The following is a 17,473-nucleotide window of genomic DNA, read 5'->3' as shown; positions in this document are numbered from 1 at the left end:
CAAAGTGAAATCATTTTGAAGAGACTACAGATACACACGAAGAGGCAGATACATGGCCCTTGTCGATCTGTTGTTAAGATACAAATGCAATGAATATGATGGGCTGTATCATTTGTAATTTGGCTACAGTGTATGTTGATTAACCCCTTAATGACAAAGCCCGTACATGTACGGGCTCAAAATTCATTGTTTTCAATGGGTTTAGGGACCGCCCATTGTCCTTAAGGGGTTAATAAAATGATATTCATTATTTTCACATTGTATTATTCAGTGAAGTGTTATTTGTATTGTTTCTACTTACAGTAACTACTTTTTGTATAGTACTGTTCTCTTAGCTTAAATGGACAATGTTTATGACACCCCTACTATAGAAGAATACCCCCCTCCTCCATGGTTTTCTTTTCATTTGCTGTTTTGTGCATTTAAAGCCCTTGAGACTCATCATGGTCTGCAGAGAAGCTCTCTACAGTGATATTTGACATTAGCCTGTTTAAGAGACAAGTTTGGGTGCTGGCAGGGTCCGGTTCTGAACTATGAAGCAATCACATAATGCATTCAAAATATATGAACCTCCCAGTTCGCATATGTAAGATAAAACTAGTGATGCTGCAGTTTGTTTAACTGATCAGCATCAGTGAAGCAAACTGTGTATCAGGACAAAGAGGAAATGTCACATTGTAGGTTTTATCAGATCATAACTCTTAACTAATGCCTATAAACAACATCTTTTTTGTCTATTACAAAAATCCTATGTTTATTTCTGTTTTGCTGCATCTGGAATGCATCAATTTTTTTTTACATTTCTGCTTGACAGTCCCAGATGAAGTCCCAGTCCTGTAACAAGTACATGGGCTCACAATATGATTTCTTTGCAATACTCACTGAGATATTGTGGAAGATAATGAGAAATTTACATCAAAAGCTATGCCTTTTGTGAAATTACGGTATTATTGTGAAATAGCTTAAATAACTTTATATCCCTTTGTTAAATAAAAATAAACAGACAAATATGCAATTTGTATGGATCACCTAAAGACAAATAGGACATTTTTTCCCAGTTTTTAGGGGACATTTAAATACCATTAGTGGTGAAAAGCTTAAATGCCTGTAACTGCTTCCTCAAACTATTTATTAATTAAAGTGACCCTGTATGCATAGATGTAGTGACTATCAATCATGATATTAGGGCTGTTTTATGATTTAATAAATAAATAAAACATACTGTAAATTATAAACAATGATAAGCGTACTGGTAATCATGCCTGTCAGTGATGACCTATTTATTTAATATTTTTCAGGCATTGCAGGGACCCCTGTGACATTTAATGAAAATGGTGATGCTCCTGGGCGCTATGAAATCTACCAGTACCAAATTCACAATGGCAGTACTGAGTACAAGGTTATTGGACAATGGGCGGATCATCTGCATCTTAAGGTGAGTGAGAATAACATTCTTCCATTTTTGCTTCATTTAAAAGGGTAATTGAGCAATGAAAGGTGGAAGGCAGTGCTTTTATTAGTTAGAAATAGACTTGTGCATTTGGATTCATATGAATTGTAAAAAAATTTGCCAATTTCCTTAAACCATACGAATGTCTGAAAATGAGGAGGAACCCTCAATGAAACAAAACAAGTAGAGCACTCTAAAATTTCATTGTTCTCACACTTCACTCACTTTCTCTCACCCAAAAGGACAGGAAACAAAATGCATAATCCAGATAGGAATCGACTAAAAAAATCTAGTCTAGATAGAAATACCTTTTTAACATAATACATAAAACAAGTTTAATGGACCCCTTCTTCAGATCAAATATACATCTGATTAAGGGACCTCTGAACTTTTAAAAGCCTATGTGATGTCAATAGCTATTATCTTTTATATGGAATCAGAAGTTTAGAGACACAGAACATAGAAGGTAATTAAGGGCTAAAATATACAGACTGTTTTTAAATGACTTTATTCACCTAAATCTTCTTTCCCATTCCTATTTCATTATACTAGTTTATATGTGTTTTTGCTTCCTAATGAATTAACTCATGGTCTGTTCCTTTTGTCTTCTTCTTTTGCCCTTTAAAAGATTGATCAAATGCACTGGCCAGGTACCCCTTCCTCCTCCCATTTCCCACAGATTCCCACATCTGTTTGCAGCCAGCCCTGCCGTCCAGGTGAGCGTAAGAAGGTAGTTAAAGGTATACACTGCTGTTGGCACTGCGAGAGATGTGATGGTTACCAGTACCAATATGATACTTACACCTGCAAGAGATGCCCAAGTCACATGCGACCCAACGTGAACCACACCTCCTGTATCCCCATTCCTGTAATCAAGTTGGAGTGGAGCTCACCCTGGGCTGTAGTGCCCCTTCTGTTGGCTGTGCTGGGCATCATAGCAACTCTTGTAGTGGTTGGAACCTTCATACGATACAATGACACACCGATTGTAAAAGCCTCAGGCCGTGAGCTGAGCTACGTCCTGCTAACTGGTATCTTCCTGTGTTACGTTAATACCTTTATCATGGTGGCTGAGCCAGGCTATGGCACATGCTCTTTGAGAAGAGTTTTTTTGGGTCTGGGAATGAGTATCAGTTATGCTGCCCTCCTCACTAAGACAAATCGTATCTACCGCATTTTTGAGCAAGGTAAAAGGTCTGTCAGTGCCCCTCGATATATTAGCCCATCCTCTCAGCTAGTTATTACTGCCAGCCTCTCTTCAGTTCAACTCCTGGGAGTCCTTATATGGTTTTTGGTCAACCCATCCCAGCCAGTGGTGGATTATGAGAACCAACGCACACCAGACCCACAGCAAGCACGAGGGGTGCTAAAGTGCGACATCTCGGACCTGTCCCTTATCTGCCTATTGGGTTACAGCATGCTTCTCATGGTGACCTGCACTGTCTATGCTATCAAAACACGAGGTGTTCCTGAGACTTTTAATGAAGCAAAGCCGATTGGTTTTACCATGTATACCACCTGCATTGTGTGGCTGGCCTTCATCCCGATTTTCTTTGGCACTGCTCAGTCAGCTGAAAAGGTAAAAAAAGGGTTATGTAGTATAAGTTTGTACGTGGATTTGTCTACTGTGTAGCAGAGTTTTGTATCACAGTGTAGTTAATGCATGACCTCCGTATTATAAGTCAGTAATCAGTATGATGACTACAAGTAGGTCTGTACACACAATGAAGTATTTACCTTTGGGGTTGCCCTAAGCTCAACCTAGGGCAGCATCCCCAGCCAGATCCCTTTGTGGTCGGCATCCCAAATAGAATAAAAGGCATCACTCTACTTTAAAAAATGGAGCACCAGGGTATGACATCATATCCCGGCGCACTGTGTCTTAAAGGCATGCAGGGCCTTTTAATGAAGTCCATGGAGGCTGTGCCTGGACCTGCCGCCCTAGGTCTAGTCAGCCTAGGGCCAGGATACCTCACTGTGTACAGGCTCACCAAAGTGTGTTTCAGTCATTGTGGAAGTGGTTTATTCTATAGACCAAAACATTGCATGTGTATATTATTAACCATTAACCATTAACCTTGCTTGCTCTTTTTCCCCTTAAAATTCTAATGTTGTATAATTGTTGATATTTCTAGTATTAAAATGAAAAGCATGCCTTTTTCTGGAATGCTGTATTTCAGGAGTCCATGCAATCATTAAAATTATGTGTATGTATATTGCTCCCTCTAAATTGTCATCAGAGCTGATAATAAAATAATGCATTCATGTGAATTTTATGCTCCAGTCATGCTTTTTTTTAAAGGATTTTACAATGTGACTCAATCTCTTGTTTTCAGATGCACATCCAGACTACAACACTGACCATTTCAGTCAGTTTGAGTGCCTCAGTATCCCTGGGGATGCTCTATATGCCCAAGGTCTATGTTATCCTTTTCCATCCTGAACAGAATGTCCCCAAGCGCAAGCGCAGCCTCAAGGCTGTTGTAACTGCAGCCACAATGAGCAACAAGTTTACCCAAAAGGGAGGCTATAGACCTAATGGGGAGGCCAAGACAGAGCTATGTGACAGCATGGAGACACAAGGTAATAATCATTTTGTCAACCCAGAGTCAGGTTTGCAGCATTGTAATAAACCAAATATCGGAGCACAACAGCCTATATAACAGATATAGCTCTAGCAAGTAGGGCCCTACACACCTGTGACAGTTTGTCCAAACATTTACATTTTTCTGTATAACCTCCTTGTACAGTGCTACAGATCCTGTTGGCAGTATATAAATAAACATGATGATAATAAATATATTTGACTATATTACCCAATTCTGTTATTCCATTAATATTTCAAACAGAACCAAGCTAAAACCTTAAAAGTCCACAAAGAAAAAAAAGATTTAACCAGTCCATAAACAGAGGGTTGCCTCCCATCAGACATGTTGCAGCCATAGAGCCTTGTTGCCTCTAGGCCACGTACTTCCTAAATAAACAATTATCTATCAATAACTTAATTTATTTTGTACAGCTAATGATGCAGTCAGGATTCATCTTCTCACTCAGTGGTTCAATGTCACTGAGTTACATCTTTATAAATTCATCAGTAACCTAAGAATCAACGTATAGTGTTTGTCCATTACCAGTGTGCAGATGTTCAGCATGTACACTATGCATTATCTGTGCATAGCATCTGGGTTATGTAGAGATATCCACTCATTACCCAGTAAATCACGTCGACCATCACTGTATTTGTAGGCAACTAAGACTGCTTTATGCTTACTAACAATACATAAGGATACTCCCTATCTCTGCATATATTACAGCAGGAAAACTAGATAGGCCTAATGGTTCTTATGAACTTTCGGTTCCCTGTCTATTTTTCCGCAGCTCTTCTTCTCTTGCCCCTTCTTGTTTATCTTTCCTCTGTCTTCTTTAATCGTCTCCTACTCCCTGATATCAGCTCCATTAACCAGGCCTCCTGGAGCGCTTCCGCGAAAGGGCGGAGGAGCCTCCGTGCACACCCTCTCCTCAGATTGGAGGAATGAGGGAGAGGCTGCCCGCGTGGGGTGAGCTGTAGATCTGGCCTTTTGCGGAAGTACTCCAAGAACCCAGAAAGATGGAGACAAGAGAGTTGCAGAAACGTTTCTCTTTCTCTGCGAAACCGAGAGGAGAAGTGGATCTGTGGAAAGTGGTCAAGGTAGAAGGTAGAGAGACATTGAAAGAGCGTGTGAGAGAGCAAGTAAGAGTGTGAGACAGCATGAGAGAGTGTAAGAGTGAGTGAGAGAGAATGTAAATAAGTAAGTGAGAGTGAGAAAGCAATGAAAATTCAGAGCTCTTTGCTTCTTTTTCTTTTGTTTTATTTTTGGAATGCGCAAGTCTAATGTCTATAGTATAGACTGAGAGCCAATTGCTTGCTTTTGGGTTCTTATAGAAATGGAATGAATACTGCCATGCTTGGTTAAGTCTTTGGTTCTTGACTCTTTAAGATGCTTTGCTATGAAGCACAATATACTTATTTCCATTAATGACAGCACTCATATGTTTACTTTTCTTTCCTAGCTCTGGCCAGTAAACCAATGTACGTCAGCTACAGTAACCATGCTATATAAACAATGCTGTTTGAAAGCGCCTTTGAGAAGTGGGAGGGGCCAAACCACTGAGTCAAGTCAGCTACTGCTCCCTGCTGAAAAACAGGACCAGTCAGGACAGCTAGTCAATCTGTCATGGAGTAGAACAGCGGAACTGGCGCAGGTGGCAGAAAAAAAGGTGTATTACAGTTTTAAAGCCACAGCTGTGAGAAGGATACATTTTGCCCCTCCTCTCTTTTTTAGGATCAAGAGACGTATCTTTGCCCCTTCTGTTAATATTTATATTATCCTCTGTTCTGTCAGTTTAAAGGCTTGTATTAATATATTTGTTGTTTTCTTGCTTTTCTAAACTGTATTGTTCTACCATATGGGACTGTTTCTCTATAGGAACATTTTTTCTGTTGAGTTCATGCTAATTTGTACATTATTCCATTGCCCTTTTGCTTTATAGTTTGTGTTCTTTAAAATAGGAGCTATATGTTGAGCTTACCATAATCTTTTTGTTTTTTTATGAAATTCCATTTTTCTATCCTATTTTATATTTAAAGTGCCAGTTAAAATCAAACATTTTTTCTTCTCATTTTTGTTTCAGTTGTATACAATTCTGGTTATTAAATTACAGTATTAATCCACATTGTAAGAAACCGAAATACATTTTAGTTTTATTTTGCCTGTTAAAATAAAATATTGCTTGCAGTCCTATTAATGTATTCAGTTAGGATCATTATGAAATGTTTAATTACTTATTCCTTTTAATGTATGGAAAATTGAATATTTTAAACAAACTTTTAATGCTAACACAGTACAATTGTTTTAAATTCAAATTTTTACTTTCTGCTGTTGTGGGTTCTGAATGTTTTAGTAATTTATATCATCTCTAGCCCCTTTAAAAGCTACTGTCAACTTGTTCACCGCTCCTCGTCTTTGTCTGTTTTCCTCATATATATATCATTGCGCTAAATAACCTTCCGCACAAACAGAACTAGGTTAAATTGATATTATTAAGCTTTTTATGTAATTAAGTACATTCTATTATTTTAAACACAATTCTAAAAGAGAGGATTTTTATTTTAAAGCTTTTCATACTTTACACACATTATGAAAGGAGTTACTTTAAATTGGTGAATGGAAAATGACATAACATTTTTTAAAGTTGTGTTTTATTTCATAATGATCATCATGGTTCTTGTAAAACCTTGTTTCCCCCATGGTCAGTTTGCATTGTATCTTGTTATGGACGGCAAAAAAGTATCACTTAAACACAAACCCTGTGCGGTGCCTGCGTTTATGCAAAATTGTGTGCATGAAAATCACAGAGAGTCTTGAAAAAAAAATTCTTTTCTACCTGATATTTTCTAATAAAAAAATAAAACATATTCAAAAAGTGGAACTTATTTAAGATTTGTAGCTCTGTTGTACATGCATGTAATCAGAACAAGAAATATTTTTGGTATTTTTATCAAATGTAGGAGCAAAATAGAAAACATTTATGTGAGGCTCAACCTAGCATACATAAGATTAGGTCAATACTGTATGTGTGTTTTGTTTATGTAAATTCTGAATAGTCTGATGAGGATCTCCCATTGTTACACCCAGAGATTTAGAGTTTTTTCATCCAACTCAGATCCCATGCAGATTCTCAGGATCACAAAGTCTAGAACGTCTTCTTCTTGTATCACAATTGACAATTGGTGCTTTTCTTATTCAGAATATCTTTACTTTCCATTGACCAATGGTTTTTAATTTTGATGATATATAGTTAGATTGTTAAAATCTAAAGTGTTGAGATCTACTCATTAGTATTTCCAGATATTACAATATGTCATATAAAGTTGGATTGTACCCCTAAAGGGTGTAATGTCACGCATTCTGTGAGATAATTTAAATTAACACACATTAACACATAGTGGTACAAAAGGTTGTGCCCAAATCTTGCGCCCTTACAATCTATTCGAGTAGAATAAGAGGACTGCTTGGATACAAGTGAGTTGATTAAATCAAGGTTGATCTGTAAAGATTGTTAATTTAATCAGGGTTATCTGTAGGGGTTGTTGATCATCCAGATTGGTTGATTAGGATGCTGGCAGAGTGTTAAGCATCAAGGTTCTATAGTCTATTCATTAGCCCTAAGATGCTGCTTTTTGTTGAAATGTGAATCCAGGAGGTATCAGGGACTCCCTCAATGAAAATAGTTTAGTTTTGAAAAGAAATATTCAAAATTCCTCGCCTAAAAACATTTGGCAAAAATGAAACATGGCATTTGATGTATCCAAGGGCAAAGTATAGCAGGCCCCCTAACTGTCCCAATTTAGGAAGGGCAGTACTGATTTTGGGGCTCTGTCCTGCTGTCCCGCATAGCCCTAGCGCTGTCCAACTCCGCTGTCCCATCGGCGGGCCAGTGGAGCACAGAAAGTCCAATTGCCTTCTGAAATTCTTTAAGCAGCCGGCTTGTGTGTGCCATGCCGCTTCTGCTTCAGTGAGGCTCTTCGTCCCGCCCCCTTGAAGACGCGGTGCGACGTAGAGTCAATAGCTCATGTGTCGGTCAGTGCTGTGGAGGAGAGCACAGAGCAGGCGGGAAAGAGAAAAAAGGTAATGACTACGGTTCTCAAAACAATGGGGGCAACAATACACAATGAGGAGAAGGCTGGGGCATTATATAAATCAAGACCAAATGGGCTGCTGGCTGGGGGCATACATACACAGTGGGGGAAGGCAAGGGACACAAGGTTGTGAGGGCATTAATACACAAGGGGAGCTGGCTAGGGGCATCACGTAAATCTATACTAAAAAGGGGCTGACTGATGGTATAAATACACAATGGGGGAGTTAAAACATAATAGAAGCCTGGCTGGGGGCAATATACAAGGTTGTGGGGTCACCAATATACAAGAGGGCAGAAGGGGCCATTACATGATAAATCAATACTAAAGGGAGGGGCTGGCTGGGAGAGATTCACAATGGGGCAACACAAGAGGGGGGTTAATGACTAAGCAGTGTGGCAAATACATGTTCATGTGTTGTATCTTAGTCCGTCCAGATGTGGGTGTCGGTGTGGCAGAGTCCGTCCTAGTGTGTGTGTTTGGGTGTCGATGTGGCAAACGCCTGTCCTGGTGTGTGTGTCTGGGTGTCGGTGTGGCAATGCCTGTCCTGGTGTGTGTGCTTGGGTGTCGGTGTGGCAAAGCCTGTCCTGGTGTGTGGGTGTCGGTGCGGCAGAGCCTGTCCTGGTGTGTGGGTGTGATTAAAAATACATTTTCTGAACTATTGAGGAGTTTTAATATTTGTATAATCTAATTCATTATCAGACTTTGTAGGAATTTTTTATTTTAAGGAAATTTGCCAATTCTGTTAATTTGTATAAATTTTTGAAAATGAGGAAGGATCCCCCCCAGAAGGTGGGATTTTAGAGAGCTTTTAAAATAGATGTACAAGCAAGAAAGTCTGGCGGAACAGGGTAGACAATTCCAGAGGGGTGCAGCACATGTAAAAATTTTGAATACAGCTGTATTAGTAATACTCATCTTGCTTTCTCATAATCTCTAATAAATAGCAATATTATTATTATTATCTTTCATTTATATAGTGTCAACAATTTACGCAGCACTTAATACAATACATATATGCAAGGGGTATGACAAGACGAGAATTGACAGACTAAGACAAACCAATACATTAGGTGGAGAGAGCCCTGCTCGCAAGCTTACAATCTTTTTTCAATTCTCCGTTTATTGAAAAAGTAACATTGCATAAGTTGGTGAACATAGTACATCAGACATCAAAACACAATTGTACGCATCGAGCGAGTGTATCATAGGTACAATGTCACAAGGTATGGCAGCAGATGAGCTTGTACCGGAGAGTTGCCAAGATGAAACAAGCGAGAAAACAAAAATAAAAACAAGAGAACAAAAACAATAACATCAACAATACCGCACATGAATGGACGGGTGGATGGATGGAGCGCCGTCTCCAAGAGCGTACTTATAGAATGGCGCCGTAGGCAAGCTTACAATCTTGATGGAATGGGGTGACAAACCTAAGGCACAGAGAAAGGGTGAGAGGTAGTGTGGCGGTTGTATCAGTGACAAGGATGTTCTAGCAGCTAAGATGGTATGCTTCTCTGAAGAAGTGAGTTTTGAGACGTTTCTTGAATGTTGGGAGGGAGGGTGAATGCTGAAGGTTCGGTGGAACTAGATTCCAAAGATATGGGGCAGCCAGTGTGAAATCTTGCAGAAGGGAAAAGGAAGAGGTGATAAGTGAGGAGGAGAGCCTTAGCCCGTGGGTAGAACGTAAGGATCTAGTAGGAGAGTATTTGCTTATGAGGGCAGAAATGTATGGAGGAGCAGTGTTATGGAGGGCCTTATATGTTAGTACCAGGATTTTAAATTTAATTCTAAAGGTAATAGGGGGGGAAGCAGAAGCCTAGCAGCAGCATTTAAGACAAACTGCAGAGGAGAGAGTCATGACAGTGGGATGCCAACCAGAAGAGTGTTGCAGTAGTCAAGACAGGAAATGATAAGTGAATGAACCAGAGTTTTTGTAGATTCTTGGGTGAGGATTGGGCGGATGCGATATTTTTTAGGCAAGATCTGGCGAGGGACTGAATGTGAGGGATGAAGGAGAGGTTTGAGTCAAGGATGACTGCAAGGCACCGGGCGTGGTTAGTAGGAGAGATAATTGTGTTGTTAATGGTGATAGAGAATTCAGGTAGTGGAGTAGAGATGGAAGGAGGGAAGATGATGAGTTCAGTTTTAAAAAGATTAAGTTTCAGGTAGCGTTGTAACGTCCATGAAGAAACAGCAGACAAGCAATTGGTAATACGGGACATGAGAGATGGAGAGAGATCAGGAGAAGACGGATAGATTTTGGTGTCATCTGCATATAGATGATACTGGCGGCCAAATGAGTTGATTAGACTGCCAAGAGATGAAGTATAATGAGAGAACAGCAGAGAGCAAAGGACTGAACCTTGGGGGACGCCAACGGAAAGTGGAAGGATGATGTCTTGCCAGAGAAGCTGACCGAGAAGGAACGGTTTGACAGATATGAGGATATCCATGAGAGAGCTGTTTCTCGAATGCCTGTAAGAAGCAAGTGAGTCAAGAAGAAGGTGGTGATCAACAGTATCAAAAGCAGCAGAGTGATCCAATAGTATTAGAATGGAGAAGTGACCTTTCGCTTTGGCAGAGAGCAAGTCACTGGAGACTTTTGTTAAAGCTGTTTCAGTAGAGTGAAGGGGTTTTAAACCAGACTGTAGAGGGTCAAGGAGGGAATTAGAGGAGAGGAAGTTACTGAGGCGATTGTACACAATCCATTCAAGCAACTTAAAGGTAAAAGAAAGCAGAGAGATGGGGTGGTAGTTGATCAGACAGATGGGATCTGAGGAAGGATTTTTTTTTGAATGGGTGTGATTAGCACATGCTTGAAGGCTGTTGGTACAGTTCCAGATGATAGAGAAAGATTAAATAGGTGGATAAGTGATGGACCAAGGGATGGACATAGATACATTGTGAGGTGTGGTGGGATGGGGACAGGTTGTTGGGTGAGAGGAAGAAAGAAGGGTGGCTATGGATGAGTGGAGAGATGAGTGGAGAGAGTTGTGGTGGGTGGTGTAGGAAGGGGTTGTAAAGAAGGGAGGTTTTGTCTAATAGTTTCGATCTTGTCTTTGAAGTGGGTAGCAAGATCTTGGCCAGTGAGAGAGGTTTGTGGTGTGGGTATGGAGGGACAGAGAAGGGGGTTGAAGGTAGAATGAGATATGAGAGTAGAAAAGTAGAGCTGTTTGGTGTGAGAGTTATAGGTGCGAAGCATACATTTATAGTGAGTAAAGTCTTCCCTGGATTTTGCTGGATTTGGATTTTCTGAAGTAGTGTTCAGCCGTGTGGTTTTGGTATGCAACGGTTGGCGTTTGAATTGTCGGGGGTAACATATAGCGATTGGAGCTATGCTATAGAGATATGAGGCAAGTGTATTGTTATAAAAAGAGGCTGATGTGTCTGGGTAGGAAAGGGTTAAACTGGAAGGTAAGAGAGGTTTTAGTGAGGCTGAGTTGGGTAAAGGTATTATCTGGTAATGGCCTACAAATATGAAGTGAGCGCTGCAACTTTGTTTTGTTAAGGGTTAAGGGTTGCTGTGGTCCAGTTCTGTCCTGAACCTCTGATTCCTTGATTCCAGTCTTGCTCTTTGCTTCAGCTCTGTGCCTCTCCCGTGTGTTCTGTTTGTTTCAGTCAGCAGTCTAAAGGTATGTCTCAGTGCTATGCGTTTGGATTTCATGTTTGGTTTGTTTAGTACCTCTGTAGGCAGGAATTTAGCGTTAAGACCCACCGTCATTGGAGCACTTTGGCGTAGTGGTGGGCTAAGCATACTATGGCCATAAGATGTGACGGAATCTCCAACAGTTCTTGTAGTCCTAGGTTAGTCCTGTGGTTTCTGTGAATTATTGTCATGTGTTGCCTGGTTAGTCTTGTCAGCTCTTTGCCTTGTTGTCCTGTTTTGTAACCCTGGTAGAGGGGTGTCCTGTCTTGTAACCCCGGTAGAGGGGTGTCCTGTCCTGTTCTGTGTAGGATCTTGAGTATTCCTTATCTTGTTTCCTGTTGTGCCCTGTATTATGTATTTCTTGTCTGGTTATGTTTCTTGCTTGGTCCCCTGCTCCTTGCTCTGTCACCCTTGTTTGCTTATGTTTCTTCTGTACTCTGCTTAGCTTCCATACTCTCAGCCTGCAGCATCCTGCACATGATTCCAGTGCTATGTCTCATGCCTGCTCCAGGGTGCCTGCAGGTTATCTCCAAGTTCTGCTCTGTTCTGCCTCCATCCGCTGCTATGTCAGGGAGCTGGTATGTGGCTGCACAACCCTAGATGCCCACCGGGAGAGTGCTGTTGCCCCGCACCAGGCCCTGTCCAACTCTGGTACTGCACTGTAACTCCTGCACACAATCTTTGGGCGCTCTGGGTCTTTACAGTCGTCTCTATGGACCCGGTTCCGTGACATATAGCCGCAGACAAAAGGCCGGGAGTTCGCGGAGTGGAGTCTGCAGCACATGCAGCTAGTCCACTGTGTTCCTGTTCTCCTGTCCCTGTTATGTAGAGGACCTGCACATTGACCAGGGAATCCGTATGTGGTGACTCCAGCCAGCAAAGCGGTAGTGCTGGTCACCAGTGGTCGCTCTTTAAGGTGGCTACGAGAAGTTCCTCCATGTAATGAAACAGTTCCATCGCTATAGATTACTGCAACTAGCCTTGTGGGCTTATCTGCCTTGCCTTCGCATGGACCTCAAAATCCGCTAGAGACAGCTTCCTCATTCCCGTTCAGATAGACTGACTTCTGTTTCGGAGGAGAGTTCGCAAGAGGCGGCTTCCTCATTCCTGGTCAGATATGCTGATTCCTGTTCTGGAGGAGGTTGGTCGGCTAAGCGGTAGTGCTGGTCATCGAAGGACTCCTAAGAAATTCCAGACTCCTGAGTATGCTGGTTCCTGGGTTGACTTTTTCCCTCAGTTCTCCCGTCAGAGAGCGGGCCTTCCTTCAGTTGATGTTCCTGTTCGCGTCCGGAGTCTGCTCATTCGGAGGGGGATATTGTCACGCTCTACCCAGGCTGCGGAGCTGCATGTCTTTTGTTTCCCTGTCTTGCTGTGGTCCATTTCTGTATGTTCTGTCCTGAACCTTTGATTCCTTGATTTCAGTCTTGCTCTTTGCTTCAGCTCTATTTCCTTTATAAGGTGTGCCCCTCCCGTGTGTTCTGTTTGTTTCAGTCAGCAGTCTAAAGGTATGTCTCAATGCTATGTGTTTGGATTTCATGTCATTGGAGTACTTTGGTGTAGTGGTGGGCTAAGCATACTATGGCCATAAGATGTGACGGAATCTCCAATAGTTATCTTGTAGTGTGGTTTCTGTGTATTCTTGTCATGTGTTACCTGGTTAGTCTTGTCAGCTCTGTGCCTTGTTGTCCTGTCTTGTAACCCCCGGTAGAGGGGTGTCCTGTCTTGTAACCCCTGTAGAAGGGTGTCCTGTCCTGTTCGTGTAGGATCTTGAGTTTTCTGTTGTGCCCTGTATTATGTATTTCTTGTCTGGTTATGTTGCTTGGTCCCCTGCTCCTTGCTCTGTCACCCTTGCTTGCTTATGTTTCTTCTGTACTCTGCTTAGCTTCCATACTCTCAGCCTGCAGCATCCTGCACATGATTCCAGTGCTATGTCTCATGCCTGCTCCAGGGTGCCTGCAGGTTATCTCCAAGTTCTGCTCTGTTCTGCCACCATCTGCTGCTATGTCAGGGTGCTGGTATGTGGCTGCACAACCCTAGATGCCCACCGGGAGAGTGCTGTTGCCCCGCACCATGCCCTGTCCAACTCCGCTACTGCACCGTAACTCCTGCACACAATCTTTGGGTGCTCTGGGTCTTTACAGTCGTCTGTATGGACCCGGTTCCGTGACAGGTATATATCAACCTAATCACATCAACACACAGAATGAGAAATCTGGGTAACATAACTGCCCCCTTTAGCTGGGGGATTGAGGTCTCCCAGGAACAATAGGGGAGATAAAGGGATAAGCCTCAAACAGGCCCCCACCTCTAATATCTTTTACCGATCGTCAGGGAAGAGCTGGCCACCCTGTGAAGATAATCCTGTTTGGTTCGCAGAGGGCATAGTGGGTCAGGACGCTATTCTGGTCGCCCAGCAGTTGCAAAAGTAAAACCTGTATGTCCCGGCAGTATGTCCCGGCTGACGGTGTGGGCGGTAGAGGGGCAGCTTCTGGATCGGGGCAATACAAAAAAATACATAAAAACTGGGTACATAGGGGTCCATGGACAACAGATGGTTCCAACACTTGGGGAAACTACACCGAATGGATATAAGAAATGTTCAGTAATATTTTTCTTCCCAACTTTGTTCACCGGCTAGGCAGGCTGAAATGGGTTCCAGGCAAACAGGTGGTTGGGCCTTATAATATCCACAGCGGTGTACCTGAAGGGACGAGTCCGTCAAAGGCTCCTTGTTGTTCCTGCACCAGTCGTTGCAGATGAGCCACTGGTTCCCAGAGGCATGAGTGGAACTGCTCCCCTGCCCCAACACTATGGAGGGGACCCCATCCAGTGCAGTGGTTTTTCGAACCAGGCTAGTATATATCTCGAATTGGTGCCATGTGCTTTTCTGATTGAGAGGGCCAGGGTTGGTTTCCTGATCCCGCTACTAACTGACAAAGCTAGAGACAGGGCTAATCTTCTTTGGGAGGCTCATTGGCCGGTTGTGCAAAATTATGCAGAGTTTGTGGTCTGTTTCCATAGAGTCTTCGACGTTCTAGCCAGTGACACCTTATGTCCATTCGCCAAGGGAATAGGACTGTCTCTGATTATGTGATTGAGTTCCATACCTGGGCAGCAAAGGTTGGGTGGAACAACAAGGCTCTAGTGGCTGCTTTCTTCTATGGTCTGAGCGATTCCATTAAGGATGAAATGGCAGCCAGGGATCTCCCTGCTGACCTCGAAGCCTTAATCGCTTTCCTGAACCTTATTGATACAAGGCTTAAGGAGAGACCCTCTTTCAAGGAACGCCTATAAGGTTTTTGAGGCCGAGAGAGCACACCATAGGAGGGAGAGCCTATGTCTTTACTGTGGCCAGAGTGGGCATTTGCTACGTTCCTGCCCAACTCGCCGAGGAAACGCTCTCACCTAAGTCTGGTCGGGGACAGGGGCACTATAGGGGGGATAACACAGGTGGGGGAACCCATTGTATCCCTTAATCCCCTCACCTGATACATCGCCTATATACTGATGGGATTTGTGATGGAATGTGGGTGATGGGATTGGGGGTTGGGTTCGGTGCACATTGCATTGAGATTAAATATAAATTCTGTGTTTGAAATAAAAGAGTTCTTGTTGTACTACGAATAGTGGTCTGACTGATCCGTAGATAGCAGGGGCTATCCGTATGAGGGACTGACTGGTGATTCCTCAGCCCTCAAACAGGAGTATCCAGCCTTGGGTACGGTAACATCGGTTGGCAGCGGTGGGACGAATCCCACAACTTGGTGAAATCCAATTTCCCTTGGTCCCCCGAATTCCCCCGCAGAGCTGCTTAGCTTGCCCAGTGACCCCGTAAGGGTACCTGTTCCTGTACCAGAGTGTTCCCCTGATTTTCCTCGTGCCCATGTAGGGGCACTTATCCCAGAGAGGGAGATTAAGGGTCTGCATAGCCCTCCTGGTGCTTTAGTATTGACATTGATCCCTATCCCCAAAGTGTTCCCTGAGTCCGTGGAAGAAATCCAGGTCCCTGTCCCTGAGTACACCCCGTTTGTGCCCGAGATGCCAGCAGAGCAGCTGAGCGCACCCAGTAACCACGTAAGGGTACTGGCCCCCAGCCCTGACAATGCCCCAGACCTGCCCGCAGAGACCCTGGTCCCTGTGCCTCTTTCTGCGGTGCTTGGTGGCCCAGGAGCGGCACGGAGTGTAGCCCCGGGGATAGAGGTTGTGTTTCCTGCCGGCTTTTCCCAACTGCTACAGATTCACCGGTCTCTAAAGCGACACTTGGTATCCCCGTACTAATCCCAGTACCCGTCCCGGAGTGTCCTGTAGGTCGCCCCAGTATCCCGGTAGAGGCCCCTCTTCCTATCTCTACATGTTTCCCGGGTTCCCAGAGTGCCCCCGGCCCGATCAGCAGGGCTCTTTTTCCCCTCAACCACCCTGGCCTGGCAGCTGCCTCAGACCCAGTTCCCAAGCCCAAGATGAGGGAGCAAAAGTCCCCAGGTGTCCATGTTACCTCGGTGAGGGGGATAACTATGTGCCCCCGGCAGAGCTGGGACCGTCCTCCAGTCACAGAGGACTACTGACTATATTTTTGGGCAACCAGGGCCCCAGCCCACCTTCTATAGATGCTTCTGACCTGCATCTTTCAACTTTGTCCACTTGGACAGCCTGTAGCAGACCCGTGTGGATCTGCCTGGTCTGCCGGACCGTTGGTCAAAGGGGAGATCTGTGACAAATTCTGTGTGTTTGAAATAAAAGAGTTCTTGTTGTACTACGAATGGTGGTCTGACTGATCCGTTGATAGCAGGGGCTATCCGTATGAGGGACTGACTGGTGATTCCTCAGCCCTCAAACAGGGGCATCCAGCCTTGGGTAAGGTGACCCTGTAACACTAGGGGATTTTTATGTACCGTATTTCCCCATGTATAAGACGCACCTTAATTTTGGGGCCCCGAAATTTGAAAAAAAATGTATTAAATAAAGTTATTGAACTCAAGTTTTATTCATCATAAAATTCATCCTCATCATCCTCATCACTCCCATCCATTAACTGCCCCTAAATTAACCCTAAATGCCAATTTATTTTTGGCTGACTGGGAGCGGGGCATTTTGTATATCTATTGCGTTATATTGAGGACCTATTTATTTTATGGTATGGGAGTTTAGAATCTCTGGAAAAATTATTTTCAAACATAAACAATAATATATTGGGTTTGGTCTTTACATGTGAGAATAACAAAGAATCAATTAACGTTTTAGATTTATCCATGTTTATAGATAAAGAAACCAAACACTTTAAAACTACCACATTTCTTAAACCAGTTGACAAAAACACCTACCTGAGAGCTAATAGCTGTCATGACAAAAATGGATTAACAACATACCCAAGAGTCAATTTATTAGAATAAGGAAAAACTGTTCAAATATAGAAGACTTTGATAAACAAGCAGGTATTATCAAAGCTATAATAAAAAAAACTGGTTATGAAAGCCCTCAGAGAAGTTAGAGGTATTAACAAATCTATCCACCAAGATAGGATATGTGATGATGGTCTAACCCCTATTTAGAAATACAATGATACATTTAATGCAGGTATTGTTACTACTTATTTGGATCATATACCGGAGACAAACATATCAAACATGATCGAAAAAAAGTCTGATAATATGTAAGAAAGGTGGTAACTTGAAAACTATTTTAGCTCCTTCGGACATCT

The 17,473-nt window shown here is 42.8% G+C and overlaps 1 protein-coding gene across 2 annotated transcripts in view; it reads left to right on the top strand.

The window, feature by feature from the left end:
• Positions 1-6,027, top strand: part of GRM4 (glutamate metabotropic receptor 4) — a 41,851-nt gene extending 35,824 nt beyond the window's left edge. Inside the window, exons 8-11 of one of the 2 annotated variants that reach the window (XM_053457852.1) lie at positions 1,299-1,435; positions 2,079-3,029; positions 3,787-4,033; positions 5,501-6,027. In XM_053457852.1, coding sequence (XP_053313827.1) covers positions 1,299-1,435; positions 2,079-3,029; positions 3,787-4,033; positions 5,501-5,550 — 1,385 coding nt within the window. In that variant the 3' untranslated portion in view covers positions 5,551-6,027. Of the gene's footprint in view, positions 1-1,298; positions 1,436-2,078; positions 3,030-3,786; positions 4,238-5,500 lie in introns of those variants that run through there. The other variant, XM_053457850.1, reaches the window with a different exon arrangement.
• Positions 6,028-17,473: the final 11,446 nt, after the last annotated feature.

Source organism: Spea bombifrons, chromosome 2, assembly GCF_027358695.1.
Source record: "Spea bombifrons isolate aSpeBom1 chromosome 2, aSpeBom1.2.pri, whole genome shotgun sequence".
Classification (NCBI taxonomy): Eukaryota; Metazoa; Chordata; class Amphibia; order Anura; family Pelobatidae; genus Spea; species Spea bombifrons.
Note: the sequence above shows the minus strand (reverse complement) of the source record. Positions and strands in the feature narration are given on the sequence as shown.